Source organism: Trichoderma reesei (assembly GCF_000167675.1).
Source record: "Trichoderma reesei QM6a unplaced genomic scaffold TRIREscaffold_8, whole genome shotgun sequence".
Classification (NCBI taxonomy): Eukaryota; Fungi; Ascomycota; class Sordariomycetes; order Hypocreales; family Hypocreaceae; genus Trichoderma; species Trichoderma reesei.
Genome location: NW_006711155.1, coordinates 1343022 through 1360395, shown reverse-complemented (window position 1 = coordinate 1360395; position 17374 = coordinate 1343022). Strand labels below are relative to the sequence as shown.

Sequence of the window (17374 nt, the reverse complement as noted above, 5' to 3'; positions counted from 1 at the left end):
AATGAGCCTCACTGAAGTCATCGGAGAATCACAAGCTCCCGAGTCCTCCACGGAAACCCCTGCAAGTTTGCCGGGATCGATCGGTGACGTAGTGGAGTGGTCACGGCGATAACCCGGCTAAACACGTGAAGGAAGAGAGAGAGGGAAAAAAAAAGTTGAGGCGGACGGATTTGGCTGAGGCCGGAGTGATGCCATATAGCATTTTGGCTTGCATTTTTTCGCGCCTCAAAGCCGAACTTTCCCCTCCATCCACTCCCGATACCCTGACGCAGATCCTACCGATTGCTTGCGAAACAGCGACGCGCGCAAGTAATTAACAGTCTTTGCAAGTCCTTGAGTCTCTATATATTTCCTTCTTGCTGAATCATCGCAATGGGCTGGTTCTGGGCCGAGCCGCCGCCCGAGGCCGGCATTCCGCAGGGACACCCTGCCGTGCCTCTGAACAAGGAGCCTCCGGTATGAACGACTTCGAGTTTTTACCTTTGGTAGACGCTGGACAGAAGCTCACAAGCAGCAGCCCGGATGCCCGATGCACCAAAAGGCCGCCGATGCCTTGAACCCGCACAAAGCCAAACCCGTCCAGCCCGTCGAGAAGCCGTCGGCCTCCGGCTGCCCAGTCCCCCACGGCTCGTCATCGCCTCTTCCGCCATCATCCTGTCCCGTGCCTCATGCCTCTCGTAGCCAGGAGCAGCAGAAGCAGCAGGAGGAGCCCAAGTCAATACTCTCCCAGCTCAATCCCCTAAACTACATGTTCCCGGACCTGTCACAGAAGCCCGCGCCCAAGCAAACAATGGCGTTGCCGACGGAGCGCGAAGAGTCCAGCATCCCCAAGGGGTCCGGCGACGGCACGTGGGAGTACCCGTCTCCCCAGCAAATGTACAACGCCCTGCTGCGAAAGGGCTACACCGACACGGACATCACGGCGGTGGAATCCATGGTTTCTGTGCACAACTTTCTGAACGAGGGCGCGTGGCAAGAGATTGTCGACTGGGAGAAGAGGTTCGCGCGCGGCCTGTACCGGGGATGGCAGGTGTGCAAGCGTGGAGAGGCCCACGCGGCCGAGGAGCTGGATAAGCAGTGGGATGGGGTTGAGGTCAACCCGACGCTCATCCGCTTCCAGGGCCGGCCCAAGGATCTCACGCCCAAGGCGACGATGCTGCAGGTCCTGGGCTGGATCTACCCTGCCAAGTTCGGGTAAGGATGGGAAAAAACTCGCTACTACATATGACAAGGGGAAAGAAAGAAGTAGGTCAGCTAACGTGGACTTGACAGAACCGATCTCCCGTTTGATCGTCACGACTGGTACGTCTCGCGCGACGTCAACGGCCAGAAGAAGGAGATCCGCTACGTCATCGACTACTACTCCGGCGAGCCGGAGCCGACCGGAGAGCCCGTCTTCTACCTCGACGTCCGGCCCGCGGCCACGCCCCTTGGCGCTGCTGAGCGCATCATCCGCTGGAGCACCGACGTGTGGTGGAAGGCGATAGGGGGTGACCAGCGGGAGCAGAACCCGCAGCCCTTTTTTCGCCACAACGCCGTCAAGCCTTGGGGTTGAATGATTGGGCATTGAATGTTGAGCATTGAATGAGTGATGAGGATGCTTGTGGCTCTTGGGTTGCGGCGTGGGTATGCGTTTTGGTTCGACAATCTCCCTACATAACTCTTAATGACGCATGCTGGTATACTTGTACATTATCATGAATGGAACAGGCGTTGTTGTATTCTAATAGATCTTATAACTTACCTCTGCCTATTGCAATACAATACATGCAATCTCAAAGCGACATCTTCCAGGCTCAAGGCGTCTGGGTCAGGAGTAGGCCATTCTTAAAAGAGGCAAAAGGAGTCTATTTGCGTCGACATAATCCAACGTCTACCAGTCGAGAAATTAAAAGTGATATGTATTGACCGTAGCCTGGACCATCCTTCCGCTAAAGAAGAGCCATGATTGCCGTCCTTTCCCACAACCCTTCAATGCGCTGTATCCACGCTTGTGTAGGGGCGTCGTGGCGACCTGCCTACCATATGGACATTGTGATGTTTCTACAGATTTCCTGCCAACGCCCAGCAAGCAGCGGGGGATGACTGTTTCCGAAAAGCCGACTCCTGGAAAATGAGATAAAAGGTGACATGTAGAAAAGACTGAAAGAAAAAGAAGAAGAGGTATCAAGCCCCCCGTCGCTGTCAATGAGGTGACTCTCATGAGACCTCCCAAGTCATAAACCGGTATTTGCTGGCAAGCCATTTTCGTTGGAGCTGGAGTATTTCCTTATGATGGTGTGTATATGTGGTCGATGATGAAGACGTGCTGCACTGTTCGTGCGCACCGTTATGGAGATGGGTAGTTGGCCGCCTGGTTCAGTCTGTACTGGCACTCAGGTCCATTGGTTTCTCCCAGAGATTCCGCAGCAGTGCCGCTATGCCGTCCTCTTCCTCGCCTCCCACGAGACTGGAGCCACTGAGTCTCTCACTCAGTCGGTTCATGTCGTCTCCTTCGAAACCGGAATCCGCGTCGTTATTTGTCTTCACTGAGGAGCCCCCCAGCCTGGTGGGGAGCAGCTGCCGTCCCTCCGGCATGCTCACGTTTCGAATGTGGCGCATCGCGAGATCCGTTGCTGATCTCTTGCTGGTCGTCGTGGAGCCCGTGTTGGCACGAGGAATCCTCTTGGTCTTGTCCAAGCCAGGCAACTGGCTAAGGCGGTTCAGCGATCGCACAATTGGATTCTGGTGGCGCCGGACGACCAGGTATTCCATGCCTGTTCGCTCCAGGAGCTTGCCGACGCGGGGATCGCGGCTGTTGCCTCCATCGTGTCCCGGGTCTCCGATGCCAATCAACGGCCCGGCTCCTACGACTCCGCCAACGCCGGGCACTGCCTGTCCGGGCTCGAGCGATGAGCTGGCGCGCTGCAGGTTGAGCTTCTGCTGCGTGCGCGAGGTGTTCGCCGCTGGTGCAGCTGTCCTCTTGGCGGGCTTGGGCACCAGCGCGCTATCCTCACTCTCCATCTGGATGGCGTTTTCACTGGGGTATTCGTGAGACCGTGACAACATGGCCGTTCCGTGTGGCCGCGCGGGGAGGCCCTCTGACCGGTGGGAGCCGCCTGCGCGAACGGGGTTGTAGAAGGATCCCTCACTGGTGAGGCCCGAGCTAGGGACCTCAACGAAGCGCGAAATCAACCCATCGTCGTGGCTGCCCGCAGACGGAGAGGGCTCATGGGTGGTCGGCTGGAGGGTCGCGTGGTCGGCGGGCGACAGGTACTTTGGGGCGGCCTTGGCCTTGGCCATGGCGATGTCGGTGGACATTTGGGGCGGAGCGCCGTGGGAGGGGGTCCGTTGCAGCAGTCGCGTCGTTGGGGTGTCCTTTCGCTCTGCTTCTTTGCGGGCGGGCGACGTGGACGATTCGGGCGGCGCTGCCAACGCGCTGGGCGTCTGCGGACGGGAATTTGCCGTGCTGCTGCCAGGGGGGTAGGAGGAATGCGTGCTGCTGTTGAGCGAGCCCTTTCGCGAGAGATACGGCGAGTTGGAGCCGCTGGCGTCAACCCATTCGTCTTCCGCGTCCTCGGAGCCGAGATCGAAATGGACCTGCGACTTGGTGGGCTTGTCGGGCTTGTCGGCCTTGTGGATGCCGGTGCCGCTGGAGCTGCGTTTCAGCTTGTCGGAGGACTTGGGGCGCTTGCTGATCTCGACATGCGACCGGTTGCGCTTCAGGTTGCTCTGCAACGGGCTCTTGGAGATGGTGGCGTCCGGGTCCTGCTGCGGCAATTTGGCGTCGCTGGTGACGCGGCGGTGCGGCACCGGGCGCAGGGCGAGCTGGGCTTCGAGATCGGAGGGCGAGCCCTGCCTGCGGTGCAGGTTGACGCGCGACGAGCTGTGGTTGTGCTTGTGCAGGCCCTTGCTGGCGGAGGGCACTCGACCGTGCAGGCGGCCGACGTGGTGCTGCTTCTGGTGCTTGGGGCGAGCGGCAGAGGCGTGGCCGGATGAGGTGACGGTGTTGGCCTCGCTGTGGTCGCTGGCATGGTGGTTGAGGGGAGGGCGCTTTGATTGGCCGGCCGGCGCAGCTGCAGCTGCAGATGCAGATGCGCTGTCTTGGTCGCTGTCCGAGGCCATTGCGGTTGCGATTGCGGGCGCGGGTTGTGTCTGCGTCTGCGTCTGCGTCAAGGGTATTGTGGAAGGCTGCGTCAAGTCTGCGTCAAGCCTGCGTCTGGCTCTGCCGCCTGGCCTTTGCTGCCCGTGAGGCTGCCGCAGACGAGCGTCGTCTCGTGTCGACGGCTTGAGACTCGCCGCCGTCGCCTCGATGCTGATGCCGGCGATGGCCTGGCCGTGACTTGTAATAGCCCTGGACCCGACGGGATCCTGGTGGAGGGTGTGAGACACGTGTGAATGGCTGTGGCGGCAGCAGAGGGTGGTCGATGTCGGCTCAAAGCGACGCGATGCGACAGGCGGCTTTCCGAGCGGTCCAGGGGGGGTGGCAATTGACGGCAGCGCCTGTACCGTACTGCTACGAGTAGTACTCGGAGCTGGCCTTGTAATGGATAGCTAAAGATAGGAGCGAGGCGGCTGCTGCTACCTCTGCTGTGCTATTATGTAGGTCAGGTAAGGTATGCCTGTGCAAGCCGTGCCGTGGCAGCAGTCGGGGACAAGGAAAAGCTGGAACGGCCGTAAGCGGCGAATTGGCGCGGCGGGCGAGGGATTGCCGGGTGCACAGGATGGCTGGCGATGCGGAGCGAGAGGCCGGCAGATGGAGGAGTAGGAGGAGGAGAAGTAAGAGGAGGAGGAGGAGGCAGGTTGGAGAGAAGCAGATGGAAAGACGGTGACTGGGCTGGTATTAAACACGGAGGGAAAAAAAAGTGCGATCAAATGCCATGTGTTTGCTGCTCGCGGCAGGTGGGAGGGTCGAGCAGACTGGAGACTGGAGACTTGGAAGTGAGCACTGCACAGAGTAATTGTCATGCCCTAACAAGGGAATGGTCGCCGTTCCCGACGACTGACCGCTGGATTGGGCCGAGAAAAGAGCTTGGGATTGGGAGGCAAAAAAAGGCAAGGAGGAAGACGAACAGGTTGAGGATGGAGGGTGGCCGAGGCTGCACAATGGTTGCGGCTCTGGCTTTCAATTAGAGGCAAACCGAGCCCGTCTGCAGTCCGGCAGTCCGTCACTCGCCAGCCAGTTGGTCGGTGGCCGCTCTGGACTGGCTGCCTTTTCTTGTCAAGTCTTGTTTGTTGCTTGTGGCCCGCCAGAGCTGATCGGTCCGCATCAGACAGATACGAAGCAGCCGCTCTCCCGCATTGCCAGGCGTGCCGTCACGGACGGCAGTAATCTTACGCGCCTTGCACAGAAGGGTGCAGAAGCTTCGATTCTGCATTACTATCATGAACGAGCGTTCACAAAGCCTACCTACCTAGGTAGGTATCTATCTATTCCGTTGATTCTACAAAGAGGCAAGTTCTCATTGCTATTCGGTCCCAGCCAACCAGCCAGCCACCAGCAAAAGACTCATTCTACTGCTGCTGCTGCCCGGTGCGGCCAAGCTGGAATGCGACCCAGAGACAGTGTCTTGGCTCTATTTAACCACGCTCGCTCAATCGGCATAATTTGCGTCATACTGCCTGTGTTCTGTTTCTGGTCTGCTCTGGTCTGCTTGCTCTGTGCTCCCCTTGGCGCTTGGGCCGCATCAGGCAGTACCACCATTCAATCTCGTTCCCCCACGAATGGCAAATCCCAACTCCGTTGAATGGCTGGAGCCTCCGCGCTGTGGCGCACCGGTGAAGGTCCTGTTGCGCATCATTTTCTGGGGGGTAGGACGACTACTGACTGCGCTGTTCATCTCGTGGCTTACACCGACATGACTTGAGAAGACAGCCATTGGAGCTATTAGGCACTATGTCGGTGTTTTTCATCTTGTCAAGGTGGCCATCCGAGTGCAAAAGAAGGCGTCTTTATCCTCCTTTTCCTCCCCTCCAACACACCATAGATTTCCACGAGGCATCTTGCAGATACCCGAGTCGTTCTAGATCACTCATCCGGGGCCGGTTTGCTGCTGCGGCCTGGGACGCCCAAACCGTGTGCGCCTCTCTGCCCGATGCACACTCAATCCCTGGTGTTGATGCCATACGAAGCGTTTGAAGATGCACCAGCTCCGCACGTAGTTATGACGTTGAATCACCTGAAGCGTTTCATTGCTCCGTTCAATCCTCTCCTGCTAGCGTACAATCCTGTAGGTAGGGAGACACGGCTTGGTGGTGATCTGGTTGGGGGCGACGGCAGAGCAAAGAGCCTTATCGAGATGAAATCGTCACAATACGCGTATTCAGCACTTCGGCACCGATTCCGGCGCTGCAGAGAACAAGGCCATCAACTTCAGTGCTCTCTTCGCACTCACAAATACCCTGAATTGTCTGTTTTTCTGGCATTGACAATGTCACCTAAGCATCGAAATTGATGCAATACTGTTATATTCAACGACTTGCGCTGAGTATGATCTATCTGGATGCCTGAATATAGTACGCATCTCCTACTAGGTAGTAGGTGCTGAGCTCATCTGGCCAGGTTGATCCCGCATCTTGCAGCTGAATTGCCGTCAGAACGAAACATCACGTGATCAGCCTCTCTCCGCCATTCATCTTCCCTGATAAGCTGCTCGGACCCATAAAAACTGCTGCAGATAGACTTGACTGGACTATCGCCATCTCGCGCGTCTGCAGTTGAGCTCGAGCCTCTGCGCCTTTCCCATCCTCCAAAGGCGTTGCGACTCCATCCGGCCACTCCTATCCATCCAAGACAAACCCAGCGCCATCGGAGAGACAAACTGCTCGAACATGTCCTCGATCGAAGAGATTCAGGCCGAGCGACAGACATACCAGGAACAAGTATGGACCTCCCTGGCGCCGTCTTTTCCAAAGGCTCGCTGCTAACCCAAGTTCTAGCTGGAACTCGTTCTTGGCCAAATTCGCGATGACCCCGACAATGTCGAGCTCAAGGCCCTTCACTCCGAGCTGACCGAATTTATTCAACTTCTCGACGAGAACATCGCCGACCTCAAGTCGAAGCAAGCACCCAAGCCCGCCGAGAAACCCGCCGCGCCGACTCCTGAGCCGGCCAAGTGGTCCAAAGAGAATCATCCTGCCTTCAAAAAGGCCGCGCCGCCGGTCGAGGACAAAGAAGAACCCATCGTGCACTATCAAGTGAACGATACTGTCCTGGCGAAATGGGTCTCGGGCGACAAGGCTTTCTATCCGGCGCGCATCACGTCCATCACGGGATCGTCCAACGATCCCATCTACATCGTAAAGTTCAAGTCTTACGATAATACAGAGACTCTCAGGTCGCGAGATATCCGCCCCATTACCAACAAGCGAAAGGCCGAAGGCCCTCCGTCAGCATCCACTACTCCAGCGGCTACCACGCCGGCTCCTGGCGTTGTCAGCTCGGCTGGCGCCACGATGTATCCAGAGGCCCAGAAGGAGGCAGAGGCAGACAAGAATGCGGCCAAGGCGCCCAAGGCCAAGAAGATCAAAGCCACCAAAGAACTCGAGGCCGGCAAGTCCAAATGGCAAGACTTCAATGCCAAATCCAAGTTTGCCAAAAGTCACAAGAAGGACTCCATGTTCCGCACGCCCGAGGGAATTCACGGAAGAGGTAAGTTTCTAGTCCAAGCCCCATTCCAGACACACCTTGACTAATCATGTTCACGTACAGTTGGCTTCACTGGCTCAGGCAAAACAATGAGAAAGGACCCTACCCGTAGCCGCCACGTCTACCAGGTGAACGAAGAGCTCGATTAAATGTTTTTGCCTACTTGAGCCAGTGCGGAAGGATTTGGTCCAAGGACAGGGATATCGGAGGCGTTATGGAGTTGGAGGATTATTGTTGATACCGCGGTAATCTACCTTGCATCAATTGTGGCACAAGCTAACTGTTATGCATCTTGCCCTTTTACCATACCAGAGGAATGATATCGCGGTTTACGAAAAGACTTCGGTTATGGAAGATTTCGGTTGCTATTTGGCAACCTTGGCAAATCACCAGATGTTTCATCCAAGAATAGGCCCCCCTTGGAATCTGGGATCGATTGCTAAGCTACGATGGCAGGTTCAACGACCAGGTCTCTCGTACGATGCCTACATCCCCGGAACATGTCCGTCCTGATTCCCATCAAGTCGATCCGAGAACAAACATATTGTTAATTGTTCTGGCGGCCGGCTCCCTCCAGGTCAATCTTGGGGCAGATAGCTCTAGCTATACGGAGAAAGGCCGATGCTCGTTCGCTGGATGGCTCAGAGACGACAGTCGGCTTGCCTCTTTCCCCATCATCACCAATGTTGGGATGAAGAGGAATGTCTCCAAGAAAGTCAATGTCATGATCCTGACACAGCTTCTCTACTCTCTTGTTCGATCCAAAGACGTGAGTATCGTGATGGCAGTTGGGGCAGTGGAACAGAGACATATTCTGCACCAGGCCTAAGATGTCGACGCCAACTGTTTTGAACATGTTGATGCCCTTGACTGCATCCTTTGTGGCCAGAGTATGTGGTGTGGTGACGATGACGGATCCTGTGCTGATCAGTATTGAAGAACAGCAGAGCAAATGTGCGCTCATTCTGGTGAAGAAGCAGCCGCCTACCGTCTAAAATGACTTGCTGAGTGATGGTCAACTGTGTGTCTCCTGTTCCCGGGGGTAGGTCCAAGACAAGGATATCCAAGCCGCCCCAGTCCACTTCGTGAAGCAACTGCTGGATTGCCTTCATGACCATTGGCCCCCTCCATACCACAGGGGCACTCTCGCCCACGAGGTAGCCCATGGACATTGTCTTTACTCCGTAGTTCGTCAAAGGTATCAGTTGATTGTCTGAATTGAGTTAGTCAAGGGCGTAGTCGAGAGCATATGCGGAAGCGAGAGCCGCCTTACTGCTAGATAGCCTTGGCTCCCCTGAGAGATCGAATAGAGTAGGTATAGAAGGGCCGAAGATGTCGGTATCTAGTATTCCGGCGCGGAATCCTAGCCTAGCAAAGGCCAGTGATAGGTTTGCTATTTCGACTCATGAGACTTATCCACAATACGTTGAAGATTTTGGCTACTGATGTGCCGCATACCTGCAACTGTGCTTTTGCCGACGCCGCCTTTGGCTGAAGACACTGCGATGACCTTGTCCACTCCGGTGATTTTCCGTCTTTGAGGCCGTTTTGGCCAGGTCGGCGGAGTGCCTGATCGAGGCAGGCCCTGATAGATTCTTCTTATGAGTATATACATTGCTTGATTATCTCGTGAGGTTGGTCATGACTGACGAGGGGGTTTTCATGTTGAAGAGCTCTTGAAGCTCGAAAGAGCAGTGAGGAAGTAGTCCGCATTGCCGATACCGAAACAATAGAGACTGGGGGATAGCAAAGAGTTACAGGCAGTTTTGGCTCAAAACAGCCATCCACTCGAAAATACCGTCAAATGCCGGCCTTTGTTACGACCTGTAATAAGCTTGGGTGAGTTTGACGCAAGAATCGAAGCTCTCTCATAATGAATGCCAGGTGACCCACCTCCTGGAGTGCGATGCTTTTCCGGGTCTGGCAAAGGTACAAAGGTACATGTAAGTCAACATTTTTGCCGCCACTCACCGCCTAAAAGTTCAGAACCCATTGACTGGCAGAAAAAAAAATCCCAGCTTGAGTCGCCCCAAAATAGGTTGCCTTTTGTTTCCAAGCCGAGCCAGCATCACATTCAACAAACATGGCCAAGGGACGCGCAAAGGATTTCAAGGATCCGGATGAGGAATTGGCCAAGGGTAGGATTGACTTTGATATGAGTTTATGTACAAATGGCAGGCAGAGATGCTAACTACTTCTCAGATTACGATCCCGAAGCCAATGGGCACAGCGACAACGACAATGGAAGCGGCGCAAGCGAGGATGAGCGTGCTGGCACCGAGCACTACGTGACTGTAGGGCGCAGCAAGCTTCGAGAGAAAGAAGGCCTTTCTCTGGGACGCCAGTACCGTGGATCTCGAGTGTCGCGACAGGCTTTAGAACAGGAGTCGGACGATGAAGTTGACGAAGACGAAGACGAAGACGAAGACGAAGACGACGAGGAGGAGGAAAGTGAGGACAACGAAGAATACGATGATCCAGAGGAGGCCAACTTGGAAGCCGACACCGCAGAGGCCAGCGACTCGGAAATCAGCAGCGACAACGCCCTGGCAGAGTCCGACGATGAGCGATTGGGCGACTTTGTGTTCCGGGGCAGCTCGAAGCCGAAGAAGCCCAAGAGCAAGCGACCTTCTGCGGCGGACTTTATGTCTGCGTCTGAGGATGAAGAGGGTGAGGATGAGGTGGACGACGAGTCGGACGAAGACGAGGATATGGACGACGGCCTCGACGACTTGCTCAATGGCATTGGAGGTTCTGACGAAGACGAAGATGACGACGAGGAAGAAGATGAGGAGGAAGACGAAGAAGAAGACGACGACGAAGACGATGACGAGGAAGAAGATGACGGAAAGGAATCAGAAAAGCAAAGCGCCAAGCCTTCACTGGCTACTCCATCAGCCCAGACCGAAGTACAGAAAGGAATTGCTATTCAGCAGCAGCGCAAGATCTACGACGGGCTCTTGAACATGCGCATCCGACTTCAGAAAGCGCTCGTTGCGGCAAACACCTTCCCCACGCTAGATGCAGACTCAAGCTCGGAGACGGAGGCTTACGAAGCCGCTGAAGAAGCGGCCATCAAACTGCTCAACACCATCAGCGACCTCCGAGAAAACCTGGCTCCCCCAACCGCCGCAGGCAGCAAGCGGAAGCGAACATTAGAAATCGGCCTTTCCAACGAGCAGATTTGGGAGCAGCTCCAAGAGGACCACCAAAGAGCCGTCAGGTTCCGAGAAGACAGGCTGGACAAGTGGTCTCGCAAGGTGCAGAGCGTGACCGTCGCTGCGCCGGCGAACAAGCTCGGCGCAAAGCCCAAGACGCTCATCGAGGCCCTGCAAGACCAGCTCGCCAACCCCGACGACAGGCTCGTCAAACGCACGAGGGTGCCCCGATCCTGCGCACCGGCCCAGGCAGCCAAGAAGATCACCGAGAGCGAGGACATTTACGACGACGCCGACTTCTACCAGCTGCTCCTGAAGGAGCTCGTGGACCAGCGCACAGTGGAGTCGGCGGCGGAGCAGTCCAGCGCGGTGGCTTCCGTGATGCTGACCGCCAACAAGGAGGCCAAGACGCGCAAAGTGGTGGACCGGAAGGCGAGCAAGGGGCGAAAGATGCGCTTCACGGTGCACGAGAAGCTGCAGAACTTCATGGCGCCTGAGGACAGGAGGAGCTGGGAGCAGGAGGCGATTGATCGCTTCTTTGGGACGCTGTTTGGTCAGAAGATGGAGCTTAATGAGGACGAGAGCGAGGATGATGAGATGGAGGCTTTGTATAAGCAGGATGAGGGACTGCGGCTGTTTAGATGAGTTTCCGAGGCCTGTGTTTATCTCTCTCTCTCTCTATACATATTGGCATTGATAGACGGTTGGAAAGAACCAGTCAGGTCGGGCTTGGGATATAATACAATGGTGTAAATGTTCAGCAGGAATCTGTCTTGATATTGGTGTTCTTGATTGCTGGGTTAGTAGGTGTGAGCTGAGGCTCTCACAATGCTATCGCACCATTTGGCACTCATCGTTACGACAAATAGCTACACATCGGTGAGATCCGCAATTCACACAGGACTCAAAGCGATGCATTCTACCGTCTCATTACCATGCAATTGTTTCCAAGCGCGCAAAGCGCAATTGACCAATGCTTCATTGATTGCTTCGTCTCGTCTCCTCTCTCTCTCTACCTACCTATTCTTCAGAGGCCTTCATCGAGAGCGGACCCATTTCCGAATCCGAATCCGCCTCGGAACGCATCTCCCCGTGCGCGGGCGGGTTTCTTCGGCTCTTCCCCACAAACGCGGAAGTGCCCCGTCGCCATTCAATCCCACTTTGGGGAATGCCGATGATGCCCAGAAAGCTTCCAAGCTTGGAGCTTCTGACTTTCTGAACTTCTTCCTCCTCTCGTCTTTTCTTTTTTTTTTTTCCGACAGCGCATAGATTTTTGCAGAAATTCTGGATAGCGAAATGGCTTCATTAACTTCTTGGGTCCCGCTCGACCGGAACGGCGACTTTTCGATTCACAACCTGCCCTTTGGCATCTTCTCAGACGCCGGCAGCTCGCAGCCCCGCGCCGGAACTCGAATTGGCGACTTCGTTCTTGATCTCAGTGCGCTCGCTGGCGATGCGCAGGTGAAGCAGCAGCTGGGCTCGTTCAGTGGCCTGGAGGGCGTTTTCAGCCAGACTTCGCTCAATGCCTTTGCCGAGCGTGGTCGCGCAGTCCACCGTGCTGTGAGAGCCGATCTGCAGCGCCTCCTCAGCGAATCCACAGACGTGCCGGCGCTGCTCAAGGACAACGAGGCGCTGAAGCAAAAGGCGCTGGTGCCGGTCGACAAAGTCACGATGCACCTGCCGATGCAGATTGGCGACTACACCGACTTCTACGCCGGCTACCACCACGCCTACAAGGTGGGCGTCCTGTTCCGCGGCCCGGACAACGCCCTGCAGCCCAACTACACGCACCTGCCGGTGGGATACCACGGCCGCTCGTCCAGCATCGTCGTGTCCGGGACGCCCATCCGCCGGCCGCGAGGCCAGATCCTGCCCAACCCGGCGGCGACCCCCAAGCAGCCGACGACGGTGCCCTGCCGCCGACTCGACTTTGAGCTGGAGCTCGGCTGCTTCATCAGCAAGCCCAACGAGATGGGCGATCCCATCGACATTAGCAAGGCCGAGGAGTACATTTTCGGCTTCGTCCTGCTCAACGACTGGAGTGCGCGCGATATTCAGGCGTGGGAATACGTGCCTCTGGGACCGTTCAACGGAAAGAACTTTGGTTCGACCATTAGCCCGTGGGTTGTTGTTCCTGATGCCCTGGAGCCCTTCCGAACGGAGCCGCTGCAGAACGACACTCCTATTCAGGATTATCTCAAGGAGACGCAGAAGCAGAGCGTATTTGACATCCAGCTCGAAGTTGGCCTTACAAGTGAGCAACCGTTTCCTCTGATATCACTCGTGAGCTTTACTTGCTAACATGATGTGTGCTAAGCCGCGGACGGTGATCATGTCGACCTGACCAAGACGAGCGGCCGCAACCTGTTGTGGTCGTTCCCGCAGATGATCGCGCACCACACGGTCGGCGGATGCCCTCTGCGGGCCGGAGACTTGCTGGGCTCAGGAACGATCAGCGGCACAGAGCCTCGCGAGCGTGGCAGCTTGCTGGAGATGACCGAGGGCGGCAAGGCTGACGTTCAGCTTGAGAAGGGTGGTGTTCGTCGGTTCATTGAGGATGGCGACAGCGTGAACATGCGAGGCTATTGCGAGAAGAACGGAGTGCGGATCGGATTCGGCGACTGCGAGGGCAAGATTTTGCCGGCTCACGGATCATGAGCTGTAGTTGGAATGAGAACTGAACAATTCATCAGGTAGACGACCTGGGAATAAGAACGTCGCACTGCCGTGGATTCTTACTTCATCTTGCCATCTGATACAACCTTGTATTCTTGCTATGATGCGTGACGAAATTTTTTGAGCCTGGACTCGAAAGGTATGCAGATGCGACAGATTGAGTATCGGGATGTAAGAAGCTTGAAGCCCTGAACAATTGATTGTACCTCGGCGCAGGCGGCTCATTCTCCACCTCGCAACCTGCAAGTTGCGACTCCGCTGTCAAAACGCAGTATGAAGCAATCACAATTACAAAGCCTATATCCAACTGATATCGTCCCCGTTTGTATAATCGAGAATATACGGTTCAATACGTAATAAGAGCATGAGACTCGTCTTGTTCTCACGCTTCTTTCCTTTCCATCTTCTTCCTCACCATTTCCCCAGCTTCCGTCGCTGGCCGTTGAGGTCACGTGGGCGCGGCTTTCTGCTCGGTGCAGGAGCGAGCCACAAAGTCCGAACAGTAGCAAGCACCTTGTTACTTCACTACCCGACCTTACCTTACCAACTTACTCACTTGGTAGCCTTGTCATACTAATTCTTCCCATCTTATCAGCCTCGAAATCTCATACAGCCCATGGATAAAGTCGCATAAGGCAAGGGGGAGCAGAGAAAAAAGAGACCTTTCGAATGGAGCAGATCGAGACGCAGGCCTCCGACCTGCGCTACCTCACGGCGCCAGTCGCCGCTTTGAGCGACTCGGCCAGCGTCTCGTACGAAACGCCGCAGCCACGGCCGCACATGAGCCCAGGTTCCGCCATGTACGGAGACAATTCCGCGCTTCACCAGCAGCAGCACAGCGATGCCTCGCCAGGGTTGGGAGATGCCGATGCTGGAGCGGGTGCGACCAAGAGGAAGTCGGTGGACGAGGCGGGCGGCGCGAAGCAGACGCGGAGCAAGAGGAACCGGGTGAGTCTCGTCATGTTGTTGCTGTTGTTGTTGTTGTCATGAAATGCCAAGCTGGCAGCCGATGTGAAGATGATGAGGAACTGGTCATGTTCGATATGCCCACCTTGAGATGGGAGGGAGAGATGATGAGATGCAATGAGACGCCGAGGCGGTGGGAAGCAGAACGCGCCATGGCGACAGTTTCACATAGCCTTTCCTCTCACGTCGCGCATCTCGTCAAGCCCCCTTTCGTGGAGTCGCGTCTACTGTACTCATGCCCTTTTAGTCGAACCCTCTCAGCTGACTCGGTGGTCCAGTACATTTCTATCGCCTGGTAAGCCCACACTCGGTGCTCTCTGTCATTCAGTCGTTTTGCAGAGGGCAATACTGAGGTTCGATTGGAGCCCATGAGAAGATCGAACGACTGCACGACGAATGATGGAACCATGCTGACGCTTTGGCGCAATGCTTGCATAGCAATGAGTGCAAGAGACGCAAAATCAAGTGCAACGGCGAAACGCCATGCCAACGCTGTGGCAACCTCAACCTGGCGTGTCTGTATGCGCCCAACTGCTGCTCCAACAATTTCAAGGACTCGGATGAGTTCAAGAAGATCACGGCGCAACTGAGCCGCCTGCAAGACGAGGTCAACTGGCTCAACCAGAACATGCGCACCATGCAGACGGAATCGCGATTCGCGCCCCCAGCTTCGGATCGCATCGTCCCAGCTCCGAACTCAATCATTGCCCCTTCTCCATCGCAAAGCTCAACATCCGGCCACCGACCGGACTATCTTGGAAGGCAAACGCCCTTTCAGGGCCCGACGAGCACGGCATTTAGTCTCGACGTGGCCAGAGAGACCATCAGCAGCATGGGGTGGAAGCCGACAGAGGAAGGTGATGATAACGAGCCGCCACCTATCAACCACATATCCTCTGCAGTCTCACCGCATATATCAGAGCCACTCCTGGAGTTTGACAAGGACGAAATGGTGCGCCTGTGCCGAGTTCACGAAGAGGAGATCGGCATCATGTATCCCGTGATCAATATCCAATCAGTGATTGCCCATGTCAAAAATGTTTCGTTATACCTCAGGAATCAGCGACCAACCGAGCCCCTGAACGATCTTCAGACCCTCCAGTTGAAAGCCATCATGTGCTGCGCTCTGGTTGTGGAAGGCCACGGCCACTGTGAGAAGGCGGTGCGGCTGTATGAGAGCATGGAGAATATTATCAACCGAAAGCTCATGTCGGACGTTCTTGAAGTCTCTGACCTCCCCCTTCTGGCACTTGTTGCCGGCTACAGGTTCTTGTCCAACGAGGAGGTGCTCGCCTGGCGAGTCATGGGCCAGGTGGTGCGCTTGTGTATAGAGCTCGGCATTCATCAGAAAAGAGGGCTGATGATGATACAAAACGAGACGGAGCGAAAAAATGCGCTCAACAGCTTCTGGTCAGCCTACGTTCTCGACCGTCGATGGGCGTTTGGGACGGGTCTGCCATACGCCATTCAAGACGATGAGATTGATCCGACTTTGCCGATGCCTGTGAGTTGAGATGCTGCAAGAGAATGTGCGACAAGGTGGTAGACTGACTTGTGACCAGGACGAATATCCCTACCTCGTTGCCATGATCACATACTCTCGAATAGGCGCCAAGGTCTGGCGCCAGGTATCCCATTTTGGGCCCGTTCTTGCGCGAGAATTGGGCCAGGAGGAGATTGAGCGGCTTGACCAAGAGATATTACGATGGTACGAGAGTGTACCAGAAGAAATCAGGATGCGTAGCTGGGACAAGGATACCCAGATGACCTCGACACCATCATATAACCTTCAGCGGCTGAGGATATGGACCTATTTGCGCTTCAACCAAGTAGGTGGCGAAACAGGTGACAAACGTAAATTCTCATCAGCTAACAGAAGCTTCAGATACGGACATGGCTGTACACTCCCGTCCTACATAGCGCCACCAGCATCATGTCGCATCCATTGCAGGCACAGCGCGTCGTTGATCTGGCCAAGGACACGATCCAATACCTCCACCACCTTAACAGCACCACCAACCTCTACCGGAGAACGCAGGTCTTTTACCACCAGTTCCTCGCAGCCGCCATATCCGTCGTCTTTCTTGCCTCGGTACACGCACCGGTGCGGTTCAGCGCAGTCTGTCGGGAGGAGTTCTACATGGCCCTCGACTTAGTCAAGGATCTGTCTGCCAAGAGCTGGGTATCACAACGCCTGTGGCGAACCATCAAGTCGCTCAAGGATGTGGCGCCGCGATTCGGCCTGAATCCGGACGAGGACCCTCACTCGAGCGCCGCTCTGGGTATGATTGGGCTCGCAAGGGGACACATGGACACCATGCCCGGTAGCCAACCTCTGTTTCAACATCCTCCAATGCCACCCAGGCAACCTACGGAGACTCCGATGAGCAACAGCAATACTAGTAAGAACAACAACGGGCAAAGGATACAGAGCGAGATGTCGCGTATATTCGAGGGCTACGTTGGCCTAAACGGGGTCCAGTTTGGGGGCAATGGAGAAGACCAACATGTGTCTCCCCACGCCGCCTTATCTTCTTCAGATTCGCAGAATGCCATGTTTGCGCCGGCAGACGGGACAGTTTTTCCTCATATGCGCGAGATGTTTTGAAGGAGCTTCTTTTTTCTCCCTTGTTCATATGGAGTATAGCACTGGTTGCTTTACGGGCGGTGTTTAAGGTGCTGAATAGCGACCACTTGTTTCTGTAAATAGTCAGAATAAAAACTCCCCTACTGGTCATAGCCACGAGGGGAAGTTACAATAACAAAGTTGCAGATGCTTGACCGTTGCTTTGTTGTCTCTACCTTGAGTACTCTGGTGGTGAGTCGGGAAGCGGAAGAGGCAGAATTGTCGCGGGCGGTCAAGTCACGTAGGGAGACGTCACAAATTGGTCTTTGCAGATTGTAGTCCGTTTGACAATTTCACCCACACTTCTCTGGCCAGCCAGTC

General features: G+C 55.5%; 7 protein-coding genes across 7 annotated transcripts; 5 read left to right on the top strand and 2 right to left on the bottom strand.

The window, feature by feature from the left end:
* Positions 1–277: 277 nt before the first annotated feature.
* TRIREDRAFT_77758 (uncharacterized protein) lies at positions 278–1555 on the top strand (the record flags this gene model as incomplete). The annotated part of the gene is made up of 4 exons (XM_006965145.1): positions 278–456; positions 518–630; positions 682–1194; positions 1273–1555. Exons 1-4 carry the CDS (start codon positions 373–375, stop codon positions 1553–1555), a joined length of 993 nt encoding a protein of 330 aa, XP_006965207.1. The 5' UTR covers positions 278–372.
* Positions 1556–2358: 803 nt separating this feature from the next.
* TRIREDRAFT_37214 (uncharacterized protein) lies at positions 2359–4062 on the bottom strand (the record flags this gene model as incomplete). The annotated part of the gene is made up of 1 exon (XM_006964801.2): positions 2359–4062. A coding segment is annotated over one exon (1704 nt), but the record flags the coding sequence as incomplete, so codon positions are not given.
* Positions 4063–6744: 2682 nt separating this feature from the next.
* On the top strand, positions 6745–7776 carry TRIREDRAFT_121725 (uncharacterized protein; the record flags this gene model as incomplete). The annotated part of the gene is made up of 3 exons (XM_006965144.1): positions 6745–6861; positions 6919–7630; positions 7691–7776. The coding sequence occupies exons 1-3, from the start codon at positions 6811–6813 to the stop codon at positions 7774–7776; spliced, it is 849 nt and encodes a 282-aa protein (XP_006965206.1). The 5' UTR covers positions 6745–6810.
* A 398-nt stretch (positions 7777–8174) lies between these two features.
* TRIREDRAFT_3847 (uncharacterized protein) lies at positions 8175–9340 on the bottom strand (the record flags this gene model as incomplete). Its single annotated transcript, XM_006964767.1, has 5 exons — positions 8175–8545; positions 8616–8840; positions 8901–9020; positions 9086–9212; positions 9278–9340. The coding sequence occupies 5 exons, from the start codon at positions 9338–9340 to the stop codon at positions 8175–8177; spliced, it is 906 nt and encodes a 301-aa protein (XP_006964829.1).
* Positions 9341–9710: 370 nt separating this feature from the next.
* TRIREDRAFT_22264 (uncharacterized protein) lies at positions 9711–11430 on the top strand (the record flags this gene model as incomplete). Its single annotated transcript, XM_006964784.1, has 2 exons — positions 9711–9765; positions 9830–11430. The coding sequence occupies 2 exons, from the start codon at positions 9711–9713 to the stop codon at positions 11428–11430; spliced, it is 1656 nt and encodes a 551-aa protein (XP_006964846.1).
* A 648-nt stretch (positions 11431–12078) lies between these two features.
* Positions 12079–13443, top strand: TRIREDRAFT_77749 (uncharacterized protein; the record flags this gene model as incomplete). The annotated part of the gene is made up of 2 exons (XM_006965143.1): positions 12079–13039; positions 13103–13443. 2 exons carry the CDS (start codon positions 12082–12084, stop codon positions 13441–13443), a joined length of 1299 nt encoding a protein of 432 aa, XP_006965205.1.
* A 687-nt stretch (positions 13444–14130) lies between these two features.
* TRIREDRAFT_60627 (uncharacterized protein) lies at positions 14131–17035 on the top strand (the record flags this gene model as incomplete). The annotated part of the gene is made up of 4 exons (XM_006965142.1): positions 14131–14423; positions 14866–15931; positions 15990–16256; positions 16313–17035. The coding sequence occupies 4 exons, from the start codon at positions 14131–14133 to the stop codon at positions 17033–17035; spliced, it is 2349 nt and encodes a 782-aa protein (XP_006965204.1).
* Between the last annotated feature and the right edge of the window lie 339 nt (positions 17036–17374).